This window comes from Lactuca serriola, chromosome 4 (genome assembly GCF_051521515.1).
Source record: "Lactuca serriola cultivar US96UC23 chromosome 4, Lser_US96UC23_V15, whole genome shotgun sequence".
In the NCBI taxonomy this organism is placed as follows: Eukaryota; Viridiplantae; Streptophyta; class Magnoliopsida; order Asterales; family Asteraceae; genus Lactuca; species Lactuca serriola.
Genome location: NC_136411.1, coordinates 384,080,522 through 384,100,523, shown reverse-complemented (window position 1 = coordinate 384,100,523; position 20,002 = coordinate 384,080,522). Strand labels below are relative to the sequence as shown.

General features: G+C 36.9%; 1 protein-coding gene across 2 annotated transcripts; it reads left to right on the top strand.

The window, feature by feature from the left end:
• Nucleotides 1–8,015: 8,015 nt before the first annotated feature.
• LOC145097792 (KH domain-containing protein At4g18375-like) lies at nucleotides 8,016–15,038 on the top strand. Of its 2 annotated transcripts, none has more exons than XM_079035432.1 (8): nucleotides 8,016–8,194; nucleotides 8,828–9,428; nucleotides 10,368–10,811; nucleotides 11,902–12,159; nucleotides 12,243–12,569; nucleotides 12,638–12,705; nucleotides 12,798–12,854; nucleotides 14,719–15,038. In XM_079035432.1, the coding sequence occupies exons 2-7, from the start codon at nucleotides 8,847–8,849 to the stop codon at nucleotides 12,850–12,852; spliced, it is 1,734 nt and encodes a 577-aa protein (XP_078891558.1). In that variant the 5' UTR covers nucleotides 8,016–8,194; nucleotides 8,828–8,846; the 3' UTR covers nucleotides 12,853–12,854; nucleotides 14,719–15,038. The 2 variants fall into 2 exon arrangements, with proteins under 2 accessions (XP_078891558.1, XP_078891556.1); XM_079035430.1 differs by lacking the exon at nucleotides 14,719–15,038 and adding an exon at nucleotides 14,131–14,443.
• The last annotated feature ends 4,964 nt before the right edge of the window (nucleotides 15,039–20,002 follow it).

The following is a 20,002-nucleotide window of genomic DNA, read 5'->3' as shown; positions in this document are numbered from 1 at the left end:
TAAACCGGATTACCCCTTTCCATGGGAAAACTTTCAGAAGCACAAAATCCCCAACCTGGAACTCAAGCTCGGATCGTCGTCTGTCAGCGTAACTCTTCTGACGGCTCTGGGTTGTTTGCAATCTCTGTCGGACCTGTTGAATCTGCTCGGCTGTCTTCAGCACTATCTCAGTGCCACCCATAATTCTCTGTCCCACCTCTCCCAACAGATGGGTGTACGACACCTCCTCCCATATAGAAGCTCGAAGGGAGGCATACCAATGCTCGAGTGGTGGCTATTGTTGTAAGAAAACTCAGCCAGGGGTAAGTATGTGTCCCAACTTCCTCCGAAATATAAGATACATGCACACAACATATCCTCGAGCGTCTGAATCGTCCGCTCACTCTGTCCGTCTGTTTGTGGGTGGTATGTCGTGCTGAAATGTAGGCGCGTACCCAACTCCTCATGAAATTTCTTCCAAAACCTGGAAGTAAAATGCACGTCTTGATTGGACACAATCGAGATCGGCACTCCATGCCGAGACACTACCTCTATCACATAAATCTCGGCCAACTTTTCCGCAGAAGAGCTCTCACTAATAGCTAGGAAGTGAGCACTCTTGGTCAATCGGTCCACAATCACCCATATCGCATCCACTCCACGCGCGGTCCTCGGTAACTTAGTGATAAAATCCATAGTGATCTATTCCCACTTCTACTGGGGAATCTCTAGTGGCTACAAAGGACCGTGTGGACGTTGGTGCTCTGCCTTGACCTGAAAACAGGTCAAACACCTCTCAACGACCCACGTAATATCCCTCTTCATACAGGGCCACCAATAATCTTTCTTCAGGTCCAAATACATCTTAGTGGCCCCGGAATGGATCGAGAACCTCGATCTGTGTGCCTCCTCCATCAGAGTACTACGAGCCCCGCTCGTATAGGGCACCCAAATCCGCCGTCGATAGGTCATACGTCCTCGACTATCCGTGACAAACTCAGACACCTGCCCAATCACCCACTCTCTCTTGCGGTTCTCTAGCCGCACAATTTCTACCTGGGCCTCTCGGATGGTATCGAATATTGGGGTTGTCACCGTTATCCTCAAACATATATCCCGTATCAGGGCATTTTCCGCCCTGCGGCTCAGAGCATCGGCTACAACGCTAGCCTTGCCCGGGTGGTACAGGATCTCACAGTCATAATCCTTTACCACATCTAACCATCTCCTCTTATGCATGTTCAGTTTGGGCTGATCCATCAAATACTTCAGACTCTTGTGGTTCATGTATATGGTACACCGGACCCCGTATAAATAATGTCGCCAGATATTAAGGGCAAACACCACTTCCCCCAACTCCAAATCGTGGGTGGGATACCTCGTCTCATGAGGCTTCAGCTGCCTCGATGCATATGCTATCACATGACCCCTCTGCATCAGTACTACACCCAACCCAAATATAGATGCATCGCAGTACACCACAAAATCCTCCATTCCCTCAGGGAGGGATAACACTGGAGCTTCGCACAATCTTTGGCGAATGGTCTCGAACGAGGTCTGCTGCTCCGAACCCCATACAAAAGTCACGCCCTTCCGGGTCAGTTTAGTGAGAGGAACAACAATTTTGGAGAAATCTCTGATAAATCTCCTATAGTATCCCGCCAATCCAAGAAAACTCCTGATCTCGGTGGGGGATCTTGGCACTTCCCAACTCATAACTGCCTCAATCTTTGCCGAATCGACCAATATCCCCTTCTGATTAACGAGGTGCCCCAAGAACTGGACCTCTTGTAACCAGAAATCACACTTGGAGAATTTGGCATAAAGCCTCTCCGATCTCAGTACTCCAAGAATCTCTCTCAGATGATCCACGTGCTGCTCCCTGGGCCTCGAATACACGAGAATATCATCGATAAACACAATCACCGATCTATCCAGCATATGCCTACACACCCGGTTCATGAGATCCTTGAACGCTGCTGGTGCATTGGTGAGTCCGAAAGGCATCACCACGAACTCGTAATGACCATAACGAGTCCTAAATGTGGTTTTCTGGATATCCTCCTCTCGCACCCTCATCTGATGATATCCAGACCTCAAGTTGATCTTGGAAAACCAAGACACACCCTGTAACTGATCGAACAAATCATCGATCCTTGGTAATGGGTAACGGTTCTTGACCGTCAACTTGTTCAATTCCCGGTAATCGATGCACATCCGGTGTGAACCATCCTTTTTCTTCACAAAAAGGATTGGGGCTCCCCATGACGAGCTACTCGGTCTGATAAACCCCTTCCTCAGCAGCTCTTGAAGTTGAGAGGATAGCTCCCGCATCTCTGGCCGCGCAAGGCGATAGGGTGCCTTGGCTATCGGTGCCGCACCCGGCATCAGGTCAATCCATAACTCCACCTGTGTCTCTAGAGGTACTCCCGACAACTCCTCAGGGAAAACATTAGCGAACTCGCACACTATCGACACTTCTGAAACAGTTCTCGGTCTATCCTCAACAACCTGCGTATCTATAACATACGCTAAGAAACCCATACAACCTTGCTGTAAACTCTGCCTCGCTCGAGCGACATAACAGAAAGCTGATCCGGTCCTAGTACCCTCTCCGTATACGGTAAGCACTCCCCCACTAGGGTCTCGTATGGTCACCAACTGACGCTCGCAGTCGATCATAGCTCCGAATCTTCCCAACCAGTCCATGCCCACAATGACACAAACATTTCCCATCGCAATCGGTACCAGGTCTATCGGAAACTCAACACCAAAAATCTTAAGTACGCATCCCCGAATCACATCAGTAGCACATATCGCCCGCTCGTCGACTATGGAAACTCGCAGAAGTTGGCTTAACGCCTCCTGTCAGATGTGACGGCTAAATGCTAATGACACAAAGGACCGACTCGCACCCGAGTCAAATAACACCAAAGCAGGTACATAATTCACAAGAAAAGTACCTACGCATAACTCAATATTTTTAACATATTTCAATAACATGATAAGGAAAAAGGATACATACCAGCCACAACGTCGGGTGCTAAGCAGACCTCCTATGCGGTCAACTGGAAAGCTCTCCCGCGAGCCTTCGACGCCTCGGCCTTCACTGGCCGACTCTCAGGAGCTTGCATGGCAGCAGGAGCGGACCCCAGAGATGCTCCCTGCACTGATCCTCTCAACTGTGGACACTCGGCCTTCCGATGCCCAGTCTGGTTGCAGTGAAAGTAGACTGCAAACCCCTTAGGGCAATCCTTCACCATGTGCCCCTCCTTGTCACACTTGTAGTAAGACCCCGCCCTACAAATCCCCTCGTGACTCTTTTTGCACTTACACAAGTGTGGTCCCTCTGGTTCCCTGATCTCGAATCAGCAGGCTTTGCCCGCTTGGCTGCCGGCTGAGACTGTACGGGCCACCTATCCATCCTCTGAGACTCGGCCTCCTCCCTGGCTTGAGTCTCTGGCTCGATCTCCCTCTTCCGAGAATTTTCCTGAAGCTCGGAAAATCTCCGATATGTCGAGTTCGCCACGAACTTACGTATGTCCCTCCTCATAATACTCAAATACCGACTTATACATGCCTGCTCAGTAGACACATGCTCAGGGTAGAACATCGCCTTCTCATGAAACATCCTCGTAATCATTATCACAGACTCTGTCCCCTGCTTGAGGGACAAAAACTCTTGGGCTAGACGTTCCCTCTCCACAGGGGGAACATACTCATATCGGAACATGGTGGTGAACTTCTCCCAGGTCACCGTTGTAAGCTCTGCGGTAGAGAAGTCAGCTGTCACAAACTTCCACCATTCCTTCGCTCCCCAAGCGAAGCTGGTTCAGTGCAAAACCCTACCCTCAGATGCTTCAAACAAGAACAAGTGTAGAAGCATCCCTCAATGCAAGAAATCTACCTCATGGCAGCTATCATATACTGAGTCTCATCAAACTCTGGTGGCTTCATGTTGATGAACTCCCGGTACAGCAACGAGTCACCCCCATGTGGCCTCGCAGCAGCAACAACTGCAGTGGCGGCAGCAGCAGCCACCTCAGTCAGAGCAGCGTATTGCTCATCAAATGTCTCAATCAACGTGGTCTTAATAGACCCACACATCTCCGGTATCTCAGCTCGAATGGTTGCGGCCACCTCCTCATGAATCATCCTGCGGATCTCCTCATCACTAGTACCACTGGTACCACTGCCTCCTAGGTTGTGGCGTGTCCCCACCATGATGTCTCTGAAACACAACACAAAAGAAATCAGAGACTTGCTCAAGTATACTCGCACTCGATACTCAATCCTACTCGACTTCCTTAGTACCCCAAGGATTCTTACTTGGACTGCTCACTGATCTGGTGTTTCCAGTAGTATGGGCCCTATACTACCTTCTACCACGCATCAGAATTCACTCCAAGTCCTCCTCCTAGGATCCCAGGTCGCAAGTACTCTATATCTCGCTAAACACAGGTTACCCTCCATTAAGCCACTCATAAGCTCCTTGTTGCTACCTACTCACTCTCGAAGTATCTCATAGTAGCAGAAATCTCTTAGGCTAAGGCATCACAAATCAAGTCACTCTCTAGTCCTAGATATGAATACCTAGCCTACTCTAGTATGCATAGCATATTATATAATATCTCATAACACATAATGTAAGGGTATTTTGGGAAATCACTGTTTGGGCGCTGGCTGATTGTACACACTGCTTCATTCTGCTTGTCTCGAAATCTTTTACTCTTTTAGAAAATTGTTTATTTTATGAAAGTTTTCTACTTAATTCCTCGGTTTGAGTTCAGATATTCCCGAAGGTGCATCCGAATCCCTCAAACCAAGGCTCTGATACCAACTTATAACAACGTGAATTTTCAAAATAATTTTTCATTTTTCAAACACAATATAATCCCATTTAATATTCCCAAAATCACATGTATCAAATGTCATCACAAATAAAATATCCCAAAATCTCAAAAAAAAAAAAAACATAATCTGCTGCCAGTGTGTACAAATCATGTCGGCGCCTTCCCGCGATCCTCACTGGTACCTGAAACACTCAACACATAACACAGTAAGCATAAATTCTTAGTGAATTCTACTTTAGTTATGGGCTAATAACCCTAAACTTTCGTTTAGAGTAAATGATCTTGAAAACTATGTGTTGATTTCGATGATATTGGATTTATTTAGTTTGGTTAATACTTGTGTTCAATTGATCGTTTAGCTTGTATGCTAAAGTTATGATTTTTATTGCATATAACCAAGTTATGTGTAGTTAAGAGGATCAGTCTGATTACATTAACTTGAATCTTAATTGAGTTATGATCATTAAAATGTTAGGACTAGAGATTGATCCAATCATAGTGTTAGGTAATAGTGATAATTAATTTTGATTGTGTTAAAGAGTATTAGATAACCCATGATATGCTTAGATTGATTATCATTTCATTTGATAAGACATCACTAGATCATATTGTTCATAGTTCAAATGAATTTAATTAATTATGTGCTCACTAATTGCATTATCATTGAAGTTAGCTGTTCATTAATTACTAGTACTAGGAAATCCGCCCAAGATAATTAGTCATTATATAATTCGGTAACCAACTAAACAATGCATTGCACTATTAAAGAAATCAACCATATGAGAGAGGTGAATCGAATCTAAACGGAAGTGTTCTTTTAATCGTGATTTTCATCGTTTTCTATTGTGTTTGCTTAGTTTAAGTAATCGTTTGCTAGTTAGTTATTGAATTGATATTAGAAGTTTCAGAACTTTAAAATCAGAAAAACCTTCACTTTTACAATATTTTTCTAGTTTAATTAGTCGTAGGTATTTCTAATATAGAATCATACCTATTCTCCAAGTGTTCGACAACCCGCTCTTATCATTTGTATACTGTCAGACAAATAGGTACACTTGCCTAATTATGTAGCAGTCTAGTTGTGATTAAGTGCAAATATAAACTTAAAACTACTAGTAGTAAAATATAGACCTGACAAAACATGACACAACACGAAATCCCGACACGAAATTAGCGGGTTAGGGTTAGAGATTTTGACACGTTTATGTAAACGGATTGACACGACACGACACGATAATTAAACGGGTTGGGTTAGGGTCAAAACTTTCAACTCGAAGATGACTCGAATATGACCTGTTTAATTATATATTATTTATTATAAATTTCATATTTTTATAAATATATTATATGTTATAGACTTGCAGTAGGCCAAACTCAATAATTAGAAGTAATATTCAAAATTTCAAAGTTACTTAATTTTAATCATCCTCACCACCTATCCCTTTTGCTCCTAACTCTTTTCATTTTTCCTTATAAACTTATTATAAATTTTGTCATTTCATCTCATAACTCCAGTGTTTCACTTTTTCTTTTTTGCCTCCGCAACTCCTACTTTCCAACCTTTAAAATATTTCAACCCGACATGACACAATCTATTTATAAGGTCTAAATCTTAATCCGAAATTTGACACGAAACTGATACGAAAATAAACGGGTCAACACGACACAACACAATAATTAAACGGGTCGGGTTAGAGTCAAACCCTTTCAACCCGTTCGACACGACACGACAGGTCTAGTAAAATACACACCAACATACAAGAGAGAGACTCTTATTTATCTATTTATCTTTTATCTTTTATTTATAAAAAAATATATGGGAAAATGACTTGTAAGGGTAATGAAGTATTAGACTTGTACAAAAAATACCATTGAACTTTTTTTGTACACATATCACCAATCAACTATAACTTTTGTACACATATGACCATTAAACTTCACATTTATTCAAAAAATACCATTATGTTACCAGTAATAATAGGTCACTAGCCACGTAACATGCCATGTGGTTGTTGACGTGGATTTTGTTGTATATTATGTACACATTATACCATTAAACTATTTTTTGTATACATTATACCATTAAACTTTTTTTTTTGTGTACATTTTACTAATAAACTTTTTGTACACATTTTACCATTAATCTTATATAATTTATTCAAAAAATATCATTTCAAAAAATACATATTTTTACATAAAATGGGTTTTCCATCACCTATTGTGACTCCCTGATTTTGTAAGGTTTGGGGGAAACGGTTTGTTTTTTACAATGATACTAATAACTTTCTTTTACAACTACATTGTGAATTTATGTTCGTCATATATCAATTGAAACCTACAAGGTTTGAATTTGAGACTTTTATTTGGAGCGGCGAAGAAATACTCAATTGTTCATTATTTTAGCTAATGTCTAGTAAACATATTCTTATAAGTCATTTTTTTAGGAAACTACGTTTGAGGCATACTTATAAACTCATGAAATATTTTGTACATGTTACCTTATTATAATCCCCCTCTTCTTGATTATGATTGACGATTAAAAAAGTGCATTGAAATTATGTCGTTGTTTACCGATAGGAAAATGACTTATAATGATAAGTTTACTAAAATTTAGAAAATCAGTAAAATCCACATCAGGTGATGGAAAACCTACTTTTATGTAATGATATGTATTTTTTTGAAATGATATTTTTTTTCAATAAATTATATAACATTAATGGTAAAATGTGTACAAAAAAAAAGTTTAAGGTATAATGTGTACAAAAAATAGTTTAATGGTATAATGTGTACATAATAAACAGTAAAATCCACATCAGCAGCCACATGGCATGCTACGTGGCTAATGACCTATTATTATCGGTAATATAATGATATTTTTTGAACAAAGGTGAAATTTAATGGTCATATGTGTACAAAAGCTATAGTTGATTGATGATATGTGTACAAAAAAAAATTTAATGGTTTTTTTGTACAAGTCTAATACTTTGTTACCCTTATAATTCATTTTCCCAAAATATATATATAAATATTAGAATTAGTTGATTGAAAAAGGTAAAAGCGTCTCTTTTAAATAGATAAAGGATAAGAGGTACAATTTTTGGAAACTATGGCAAATCAAGGGACGAACCACATAATTGTCGAAAACTTTTAAATGAGATAGTTTGTTGTTAAATCAAGAAAATAAGGGTTTTATTTGTTAGGGGTCGGTTTATGTGTATTTTATATGTTCCGTGCACGACTTTTCGATCGATAGTCAGAAACCCTAGAAATACCAAAATACAGAAGGTGTTCATCTCTCTCTTGAATCTACAACGTCGAGTTGACCTCGCCATTTGCACAATTCTTTCTGCAATCTAAACGAGGTATCAAATTCTAATCCTTTTTGTCTTGCAAGCTATTAGATTTGTGTAGGAATCATATGAAACATTTAAATTTATGTTTTCAGGCATTTATCATCGCGAATGTTAATAGTACATATTTTAGATTAGTTTACAGACCGATTAGAGAAAAAAAGGTTGCATCTTGTAGTGGTTTTCAATGATTCCTGTATTAGTTTTCCTCGTACTTTGTAATATTTTACATTTAGATTTGAAAAATATTACCGGCGATTTACTGTTTCCAGATCTAGATCTTGACCGGAGCTCAAAGACTTTGAAACGATCATCGTGTCTGTTTTTTTTTTCACTTTTTGACCTTCGGTTTTATTAATTCATTGCTTAGAACATTCTTCATTTATGGTACTCATGTTCAATTTGATTATTGTTGCTTAAAGAATCACAAAATCAGATAATTGCTTGATTAGGGATAAGTTCGCTAATCAGCTTTCTTTCATTAACTTCTTAACTCCTCATCTAACTCTGATTATTAATGCTGCAATCCTCTAGTAACCCAAAGATACTCACTTTTGCAGCACATTCATTCATGCTTTTCTAAACTTCCAATTACTTCTTCTTCCTCAATATGAATATGCTCATGGATCTGATTTCTTATAATAGGTACATATTTTTGCACCACATGGCTGGGCAAAGAAGTAGTCATGGAAAACGTTCACATTCTCAATCTGATTACAGTGATCATGGAAGAAGCAAGAGGCATAACAACAGTGATGATAGAGGAGGACAAAATTCTATTGGCTCAGATGACACTGTGTATCGCTACTTATGTCCTAGTAAGCGAATCGGAAGCATAATGGGAAGAGGTGGTGATATAATCAAGCAATTAAGATCCGAAAGCAAGTCAAAAATCAGAATTGGAGAAACAGTTTCAGGGTGTGATGAACGTGTGGTGACTATCCATAGCACGAGTGACGAAACAAATGATTTTGATGATCCTGATGAAAGAGTGTGTCCAGCAATGGATGCTCTTTTCAAAGTGTATGATAGAGTTGTTGCTGATGACCTGGCGGATGACATGGATCCTGAAGAAACACCACAAGTTACAGTTCGCCTTCTTGTCCCTTCAGATCAAATTGGATGTGTTATTGGAAAAGGTGGACAGATTGTTCAAACTATACGAACTGATACTGGTGCTCAGATTCGGATCATGAAAGATAATCACCTGCCTGCTTGTGCATTAAGCAGTGATGAACTTGTGCAGGTAAATCACAAAATGACCATTTTACCCTTATGTTCTATCAAACAAGTTTCTTTTCTACACTGAACGAGTCTTCTGAATGAGACTAAATGACCATTTTACCCTTACATTCTATAAAGCAAATTTCACATTTTTCATTAGTTTTAATGGGAGAGGAGTTGGAGGAAAAAGAAGAAATACTGTTGAGTGTTGAGCTTAAGTAAAAAAGAATCAGTCATTCATACGTAAGGTCTTTTTCTTTTCTAGAATTAATAAACCATATCAATGAGACTAAATGGCCATTTTACCCTTCAATTATTCACAAAATTCACCATTTTTAACTATATTTATCAACTTTAGCGTGAGAATTGTTGAATATAGCTAATAAACTGTATAAATGAGACTAAATGGCCATTTTACCCTTGCATTATACACAAAGTTCACCATTTTTAACTATATTCATCAATTTTAGCATGAGAATTGATGAATATTGTTAATAAACTGTATGAATGAGACTAAATGACCATTTCACCCTTACATTATTCACAAAGTTCACCATTCTTAACTATATTCATCAATTTTAGCGTGAGAATTGATGAATATAGTTAGTAAACTGTATGAATGAGACTAAATGACCATTTTACCCTTACAATATTCACAAAGCTCACCATTTTTAACTATATCTATCAACTTTAGTGTGAGAATTGATGAATATAGTTAATAAACTGTATGAACGAGACTAAACTGTAAGGGTAAATGACCATTTTACCCTTGCATTATTCACAAAGTTCACCATTCTTAACAACTATATTCATCTATTTAAAACTGTATGAATCAGGTTTTTTTAGCGTAACCCATCAAGTCAAAAGGAAACAATTTTATTTACATGTTTCCTTTACACTTTATTTAATAAGTTAAAAATGACACTTCTGTCCTTGACTCTCAAAATTTCTCATGAAACAGATATCAGGTGAAGCCTCAATAGTAAGAAAAGCACTCTTCCAAATAGCAACACGCCTCCATGACAACCCATCAAGATCTCAACACCTGCTATCTTCTTCCACACCTAATGCTAATAATGCATACCATTCAGGTGGGTCCCTCATGGGGGGTACACCTGGGGGGGCACCAATCATGGGGTTGGCCCCACTTATGGGTGCATATGGTGGTTACAAGGGTGAAAGTGGTGGTGAATGGGCACGTGGGTTTTACCCGGGCCCACGTGAGGATTCTTCTCCAAGGGAATTTCATCTTCGTTTGATTTGCCCAACTGGAAACATTGGTGGTGTCATAGGAAAAGGTGGTGCTATAATTAATCAAATTAGACAGGAAACTGGTGCAGCTATTAAAGTTGATAATTCAGCTACTGAAGCAGATGATTGCATAATATCTATTTCAGCCAAAGAGGTAATTCTATTTCTCTCTCTATATATATTTACCTAAACAGTCCCTGCCAAGAATTTCTTTTTACCAAAATGGTCCCTATTTAGCAAAAAATTTAGAGTAAATTACACGAATGGTCCCTATGGTTTGGGGTAATTTCGCGTTTGGTCCCTAACTTATTTTTTAAACTCGGAAAGTCCCTATTGTTTGTTTTTTTGTTACGCGCTTGGTCCCTACTGTTTGTTTTTATTACGTGCTTGGTCCTTATCTTGCCTAAAAAAACTATTATTTAAATAGGGAAAGATGGTGGGGTAGGTAAGGTGAGGGGGGTGGGGTGGGGTTGGGGGTGTATTTATTTAAATAAATTAAAAAATCAAGGGCAAAATAGTTTTTTTAGGTAAGATAGGGACCAAGCGCGTAACAAAAACAAACAGTAGGGACCTTCCGAGTTAAAAAAATAAGTTAGGGACCAAACGCGCAAATTACACTAAACCATAAGGACCATTCGTGTAATTTACTCAAAAATTTACAAAAACTGTCTCTGTAGTTTAAACAAAAGGTCCCTATCTTCCTATGCAGACAGAAATGGTCCCTGTGTTTCACAGAATTGTTGGGGGGGGGGGGTAATCTGTAAATTTTCTATTAGGCATGGACTGTTTTTTCTAATTTTTTTTAAACACATGGACCAAAGAGTATACTATTTAAACAAATGAAATTTTTTTTATAATAAAAATGTGTAGGGACCTTTTCTGTAAATTACAGGGAGAGTTTGTTTTCTACACAGGGACCAAACTTGTCAACATTCGAAAGTTTTATGGTCAAAGTCTAAAGCCCAAACATAAAAAAAAACGCACAGGGACCTTTTTTGTAAATTAAAGGGACAAATTTTGTAATTTATTTTCTATACCGGGACCAAACTATTGTACTATTCATAGTCTAGTTGTTTTTTTTATTGTATATAATAATAATGTGTTTCATAAAATTACCAAACCGTTCCCTGCCAATTATCAAGTTTACAAAAATGGTCCCTGTGTTTCACAAAGTTTGGTCTTTGTTTGAGTATTTATTTTCTGACTCATGCAAAATGACCTTTTTACCCTTATGTAATTTATAGGCATTTGAAGATGCGTTTTCTCCAGCTATAGAAGCTGCATTACGTTTGCAACCAAGGTGTAGTGAGAGAGTAGAGAGAGATTCAGGTCTAATTTCATTCACAACTCGATTACTTGTTCCAACTTCTCGAATCGGATGCCTTATTGGAAAAGGAGGAGCAATAATCACAGAAATAAGAAGAATTACAAAAGCAAATATTCGTATACTTTCCAAAGAGAATCTCCCAAAAGTTGCAGACCGTGATGATGAGATGGTACAGGTAAAGCTGTGTGCTGTCTTGTGTTGTATACAAAAGTTTTTCTGTATGTGAAATTACCAAACTACCCCTTTTGGTTTTATCAGATTTCTGCAGATCTTGATCTTGCAAAGGACGCACTGTTACAAGTGACATCAAGGTTAAGGGCAAATCTGTTTGAAAGAGAAGGGGCATTATCGACATTTGTCCCAGTTCTTCCATATCTTCCTGTAGCACCTGATGTGGCTGATGTTGGAAAGTATGAAAGTAGAGATTCTTCAAAAGGACATCATCATGGAAGAGGACATTCTTATTCTTCTGGTGGATATAATAATAATAGTAATAATAATAATAATAGTCATAATAATCATAATACTGCATCTACCGATTTGCCACCTGGCGATGCATATGGAAGCTATGGTGGTAGCTTACAGGTATTAAATATTTAAATATATAAAAATAAAACCATTTTATGCTAATTAATTTAATAATATTTTTTTAGGGACGAAGTGGTGGTGATTCGTATGGAGCGTATGGTAGCTATTCTTCAGGTCGCAGTGGTAGTTCTGGGTAAGTATATAATATATATAAAAGAAATATTATTTATTTTTAAAAATTTATTAAGTATTATTATTTATAATAAATAAATTTTGTGTTGGCAGGTTATCAAGGCGAGATAATAACCCTAGTTCTAGGCGGAGGGATTATGGTTATTGAAGGTGAGTAAAGATCTTGATTTTTTTCTTTAATTTAAAAAAAATTAGAAATTACAAACTTCATAATTTTTAAACGTAACTTTTTTAGTTCAGAATATCAATCAAACATAATCAATAAACTAAAGGCTAAATGATATTCATCATCACTCTGTGGTTTAATTTTTTTTTTCAGTTTTGCGTTATAACTAATGTAAAATGACTGTTTTGCCCTTTTCTGATTTTTTTAAAAACTTTTTTTATTACTCATTTGCCTTTTATATTATCATTAAGTCAAGGGAGACCCACTACTTCACCTCCTCCTCCATTGAAAACCATTGACCCATTTTTCCCAGCTAATAATAATATAAAAACTAAATGAATAATAAAAAAAGTTAAATAATATAAAATTAGGGCAAAAGAGTTATTTTATATTGGTTAATGATCAAAGCTAGAACACAGTTATACCAAAGGACAGTCTTGAGCAAAAATTTACTTTTAGGGACAGTAACTGTAACTTTGGATAAACCACAAGGATGATGAATGTAATTTAGCTTAAATTAAAAAAATAAAAAAAATTACATTTTTGGTCCCAAAAAAGTTTCTCTTGCAGTTATGGGCCTTAATTTAATGTCTTTGGTCATTGTTCCGAAAAATTGACTATATTCTTGGGACTAAAATTGCAAAAAACAGCTATAGTTGGGGACCAAAAATAGTCATTTAAGTGAAATGTGGAGGACCAAAAATGTAATTTACCATTTGAAACATTAGCATAAAAGTAATAAAATACGATGTTTGATAGTTGTTGTTGAATCAGTCACACACAACTTCTTACAAAACCAGTAAGTGGCATATATAAGACCGAGACCAAATCAGAGGCTTCTAATTGTGGTATCAAACAGTCAGTAAGAGGAATATCAAACAACCCTTAATTCATCATTTAAATTAAATGTTTCAAAAAAAAAGCCTCATTTGCATAAAAGTAATAAAAAATAACATGTTATCTTCTAATTGTTCCATGCTATATTTATGTTGAAGTCAAGTATGTACATACACAAGTAAATAGACCTTTAGCTTATCGTTTATTAGTTTTGTTGTTTTCCATGTCTACGATTTTAGAATATGAATTTATTACCCGGTTCCAATTTCCAATTCCAAAGGCTGATATATTATTTATACCAAATTTTAGATTTAGTGAGATAGAGATAGTGTGTGTGTGGAAATAGGAATAAAGTACCCGTAGTAAATGCATATGGTTAAGTTTAACCTTGTTTCCTTTCTTCCATTATTCCCGATAAAACAGCTGACACTTGAAGCCAAGCCAAGCCAAGCCAAGCCAAGCCAAGCCTGAAGCCTAAAACCACCAGAGGACCAGTTGAACTGAACTGAACTGAACCAGTGTTGCAAAATTTACCTACCATTTGCCATTTGAAGATGAAAAATATTACTACTACTACTACTATTACTCTACCATAAGCTTTGATTTCTTAAGTTCCAAACAACCTGTGCCTTGAATCTACTTCTTAAATCATAATCAATCAAATGTTTCCAAATTCCAAGAAACCTTTTGACACTTTGTAATGTTCACTATTTAATTACATCATCTCTTTCTTCTAGGCCTTTGTGTGCTTGTCCTTGTTATATTTTAACCCATGTTCACCCTCCCCATCATTCATCCACCTCTTACCATATTTCATCTATTAGGTCATAACATAATTACACAACCTTGTGATACAGTGTTTGTCATGCATTGAACTGAGACTGATACAGTGATATACTAATTCCGACAAAAAATTGCAATTTTTTTGTCCCACCCACAAAGTTTTTAGTCTCTTTGCAAGTTGCTTTATATCGGTATATATATCTATTTTTTATATATCTATTTTTGAAGAGGGGGCATATACCAATTTGAAAGAAATAGAAACGGAGGCCGGTTGAAGGTTTGTGAAGATGTTTTTTTGGTTTTGGGTAGACGATGCTTAATCTTTTTTTTTTTTTTTTTTACTTGATTTGGTTTTTGTTTATTAAGATGTTACAATACACCGAGTTTAGGGATTACAGAAAATTGGTTTGACTGTGTCAACTGTGAAGAATCAGGTGTTACCGTTGATATATTTTGATTAGTTATGGTTATGGTTTACAAGAAAACAATCGGTATATGTAGAGTATATATGGCGTGAACTCGAAACAAAACCAACTTATATGAGTAAATCAAGGAACATGCGTTTTATAACCTGTAACTGTGTAATAACCAGTTTTGATCTTAGCAACTTATTTTTTTATTAAAGTTGTGTTTGATGGCTTTGATGCTAGCTAGTTTATAAATAATAAAACTCAAATAGCTTATCATAATGCTAGTTTTTAACCTACGATAAACATCAAAAACTAAATCGCAATAAACTCACAAGATATGCTAAGTTATCTATGTCAAACCGAGCATAAGCTGTTGAGATCGTCATTATAAAGTACGTTTTTGTTATATGTAATGCCTGACATAAATACGAATATATCATTGAGAATTTGAGATCATCTCATTTTATCTATATAATGATATAAATTTGTAATCCGTTTTCATATAGTTGTATAGTGTGTTTTCCATTTTTCTTACCTTTATAATTAATTTGTATTGAGACCATAACATTTTATCTAGACAAAACTATAAAATTGGTCCTTGGTTTTAAAAAAAATTGTAGATATGGTCTAAAAAGTTTTTAATTTGTATGAAAGGTCTAAAATTTGAAAATTTCTGTGATTTTAGTCCCTGAAATACTTGAAAAGACTTTCTTACCCTTTTAATTTTATTTTTGGATTTCTTAACATTTCCTTATTATTGAGTTAATCTTTTTTAATAAAAAATCAGAAAATAACCACCTACACCCATTCCGTACCCCCCCCCCCCCCCCCTCTATGTCTCTCTCTCTCTCTCTCACACACACACATGCAAGAAAAGTGAAAAACACATACATTCATACACAAGAAAAGCACATACATACACACATTGAAGCTCGATTAATCTACAACTCAAACGCACACACACATCTTACATACACACTTTGAGAATTTAAAGGGAAAAACCGACCCAACTTCCATTATTGATGAACAAATAAAAAATCAAGAACCCGCAACATTTTTCTAATCCATTGTTCTTCCTGACGCCATTAACATTAACGGATCAAACCTTGATGGAATTGCATCTCATTGATGAAGTGTTGTTCCACTCCATATGGATACATCTCTGGCTCTATGGACAGCCATGCCCACGTCTTATTTGAATTTTATTCTTTTTAATCGTCATCGGGTCCCTCACAATTAACAACATTTGAATGAGATTTTTTTCTTTCAAGCTTTCAACTCGGTTCAATACACACACAATCATGAGATGAGTTGTAGTCGTCGGTGGATGTAGTTGTGGATATGATGATGGTTGTTTGTGGTAAGTTCTGATGCCTGAGGTGAATGGAAGGTCGACGATGTGTGTGGTTTTCGATTTTATATGTGGAGATCTGAGTTTTAGTTGGTGCTTTTTATCAGCTTTGTTGTACGTTTTTATAGTTTATGCCTTTTGAATGTATTACTCTTTTCTTTATTTTCAATCGGGTTTCAAATTCCAAGTGTGGGTGCTTCGCTTCTTGAATCGTAATCTTGATTTGAATCTTTAAGATGGAGAAGCCCTAATCTTAACAGGTCTAATCTATATGTTATCAACTCAAAGATTTTGGTAAATGTCCTTGAAACTCATTAAGATCTTTAAAAACTGAATCTTGAATTTGGGTTCATCTGAAAATGTGGTAGGATCGACACTTTCTTTTGAAGCTTGCCATTGGAGACGATTAGGGATGAGTATTTGGACCGGCGAGCCGGCTGGAACGGTTACCCGAACCGGAACCCGATGGAACCGGTCGGGCCAGGACGATATTCTTGTGGATTATGGAACCGAGAACCGGTAGAACCGGCAAAAACCAGAACCGTATGCTGCTATTTCTCGATGACCGGTTCCAACATTAAAGACACGGCAAGAACCGGTAGAACCGACGGTCAGGTTCAGTTCTTAATTCCGGTCGTCTTCGGTTCCCGGGTCAGGTCTGGTTCGGGCCGGTTCCAGCCGGGTCGGTTCCTTTGCTCATCCCTAGAGACGATAAACACAGTCCTAAACCAAGAAGATTCTTGTAGTATGCATGGAACTGGAGAAAATCGAAAGAAAAAAAAAACAAAATTGAGGATTTGGGGCATTTTGAATTTTCATCGTATCTATGAGCCACCATATGTGGGTTTGATTATGGATTTAAGGTTTTTTGGAGGGATGGTCGGAGAAGACGAAGAGGGTGATTGTTTATACTCTGTGTGTGTGTGTGTGTGTGTGTGTGTGTGTGAGAGAGAGAGAGAGAGAGAGAGAGAGAGAAAGAAAGAAAACGGTGAAGGGGAAAGGGGGGGGGGGGGGCGTAATTCTTTTCTTTTATTTTTGTTTTTAAGTTAAAAAGGTATTAGAATAATTATAAAAATTACAAAAAAGAAAATAAAAGATATAACCATATTTTTCAAGTTCTTTTTGGAATAAAATCACAAAAATTTCTTGATTTTGGACATTTCATGCAAGTTGGAAACTTTTTGGACCATATCCACAGTTTTTTGCAAACCACTGAGACCAATTTTGCAGTTTTGTCTTTTATCTATATAAAAATATAGTTGGGAAAGAGACGACTATAGACATTTTTTGGGGTTTGATTTCAAAATTTAGTCACAGAAATCCAAAATTCCAGCTATAGATATGTATTCCGCAGAGCACCCCTCTACAAGCTCCGCGGACAGACAAAATCTCCGCGGATCAATGAATTTTGTACGATATCGTACGGGCCAAAGATGCTCCGCAGAGCTACCTCCACTGACACATTAAACCCTCCGCGAAGTGTTGGTTATGTCGTTCATTAAAGCCTTCACAGAGGTTCTGTCGTTCTTTAAAGCCTTTTTATTAAAATACTCTAAAGTATTTCTAGTTTTTAGAAGCATGAAAGACAAAACATAGAGGTTGAAAAGCAACCTCCATATTTTAATATTTTTGGCCATACCTTTTGAAAAGAAGAGGATTCTTTATTTTTTATAAACTCCAAGTTTATAAAATATAAACTTTGTCTTTAGGTAAAAGACAAAAGAATCCAATTAGTCCAAAATGTTGTGCATGACTACATAATAGACTGACATAGACAGTAGTTGACGTCTAGCAACGAGATACTGCTCCTAACAACATATGAAGGGTGCAATCTCATCAACAACTAATTCCAAGAGCTCTAAGTTGCAATTGTTACTAAAGGTGTGATATCAATTATTCTTTTGTCTCAGGCATCATGTCGAACATGAGATATGGATCGCAATCAATATCATTTACTGATCAACTTTAACTAAGGTCTTAGATGTCATGTTCTCAACGAATAAGAGGGACAAATCCCATCTCGAATACATACGCCCATTATTGTAGTTCATGTCATACCCAACGATGGCCCTTATGACTGCCTTTTTGAAACAACGTTAAACCATGTCTAAGCACAACAATTCCTACACTTCAAGTCCCAAATATGCATCTCAGGTCTAAGAATACAAAGATCATCTTGACTACATACGCCCATCAATTCAATTCATGTCACACCCAACGATGACCGTTATGATTGCTTTTTACGAAACAACATTAAATCATGTCTAAGCACAACAATCCTTACACTTCAAGTCCTAAATATGTATCTCAGGTCTAAGATTAAAAAGATACAACCTTGACTAAAACATCACTCTTGACTACGATCCATAAAGTGGTTTTGATGCGGGTCAAGTCCAATACTTATTCTCCTAATCAAGTACCTATGAAGTTGGTAGCAGCTCTTTGCCATTCTCATCTCCATGAGAATCCACCAATCCACTCATATTAGTCTTACCTCATATATGCTCCCACAACTTTGAACGACTATGGACATTTAGAATAACCTAGTTATTCAAGGATTTAAACATGCTAATATAGAACACAACAATTATTTAATGAAAGACTCATATCCAATATATCATTCATTACAGTATATGTTGCTTTATTGTTCCAATATCCAAATACTAAATTTCAATCAAATACATCTACTTGTATCAACAATGCTTTATAGCACCAGCTTGGCTTTCATGCTTTAGCTAATGAAGCAGCTTTGTTAAGTAAATTTGACAAACTTGGTTTGTATAAACTTTGCGAATACAATCATTTTCAGTTTTATATATAATTCATATATAAAGAAAAACTAATGAGAATGAATTAGATGCCTGAATATGGCTTAGATACCAATACTTGCGTAATGGGATTACTCATAGTCATAATGAACGATACATTATGCATCTTTGTACGTGGTTCTCCAAACCACGAGGTACTCTAAATCTGATGGGTAACTATAATTAAAAATTACATGGAACTACTATCCATGTAACTATCTCTTCATTTATAATGAGGACACACCCGATTGTGACTGAGAGTCATCTTAATCTATTTGAAAATTTAGCACATGTGTAACAACTTTAAACATAGCTTTCTTTCAAATACTCTGCAAATTAGGAATATTTCTCTAGTTTTCGCAAGTACTTTAGAATGTTCCTATAAGTCACACAATGACTTGTTCTTGGATTATACTGGTAGTATTCGTCATGTTCTAAGCATATGACTTATTTGACCTTTGTGCATAATCATGATATATATGATTAATCCAATTGCATTAGCATACAGAATACAATCATATTATGTAGTTCAAAAACGTTTGCACTAGGACTTTGCTCAAAATCATGTCATGTGGTATTTGACAAGATGACTCTCTCAGAATCCTTTATCTTAAGCTTTTTAATATCCTTGACAATTAATGCAATTTTACTTAATCCTTTAAGTTGCCATGATCTATCTATATAGATCCTTATGCCATGAATTAATATGTCGACTACATATGACATTAGGAATGTTACTGTGCTCCCACTAGCTTTGTAGAAAACATAAGAGTCATCTAGATTCATAATTAAATCACACCATGTAATTAACTTATAAGAAAGACGATTCTTACTTTGAGATGTTAGCTTAAATCTGAGAAGATTTTCATTCATGTATGTTTTCTCCCTTGAAAGCTCACTTACTCTTTATATTCGCAATATATCGAGCAAGATTAATTAATCCT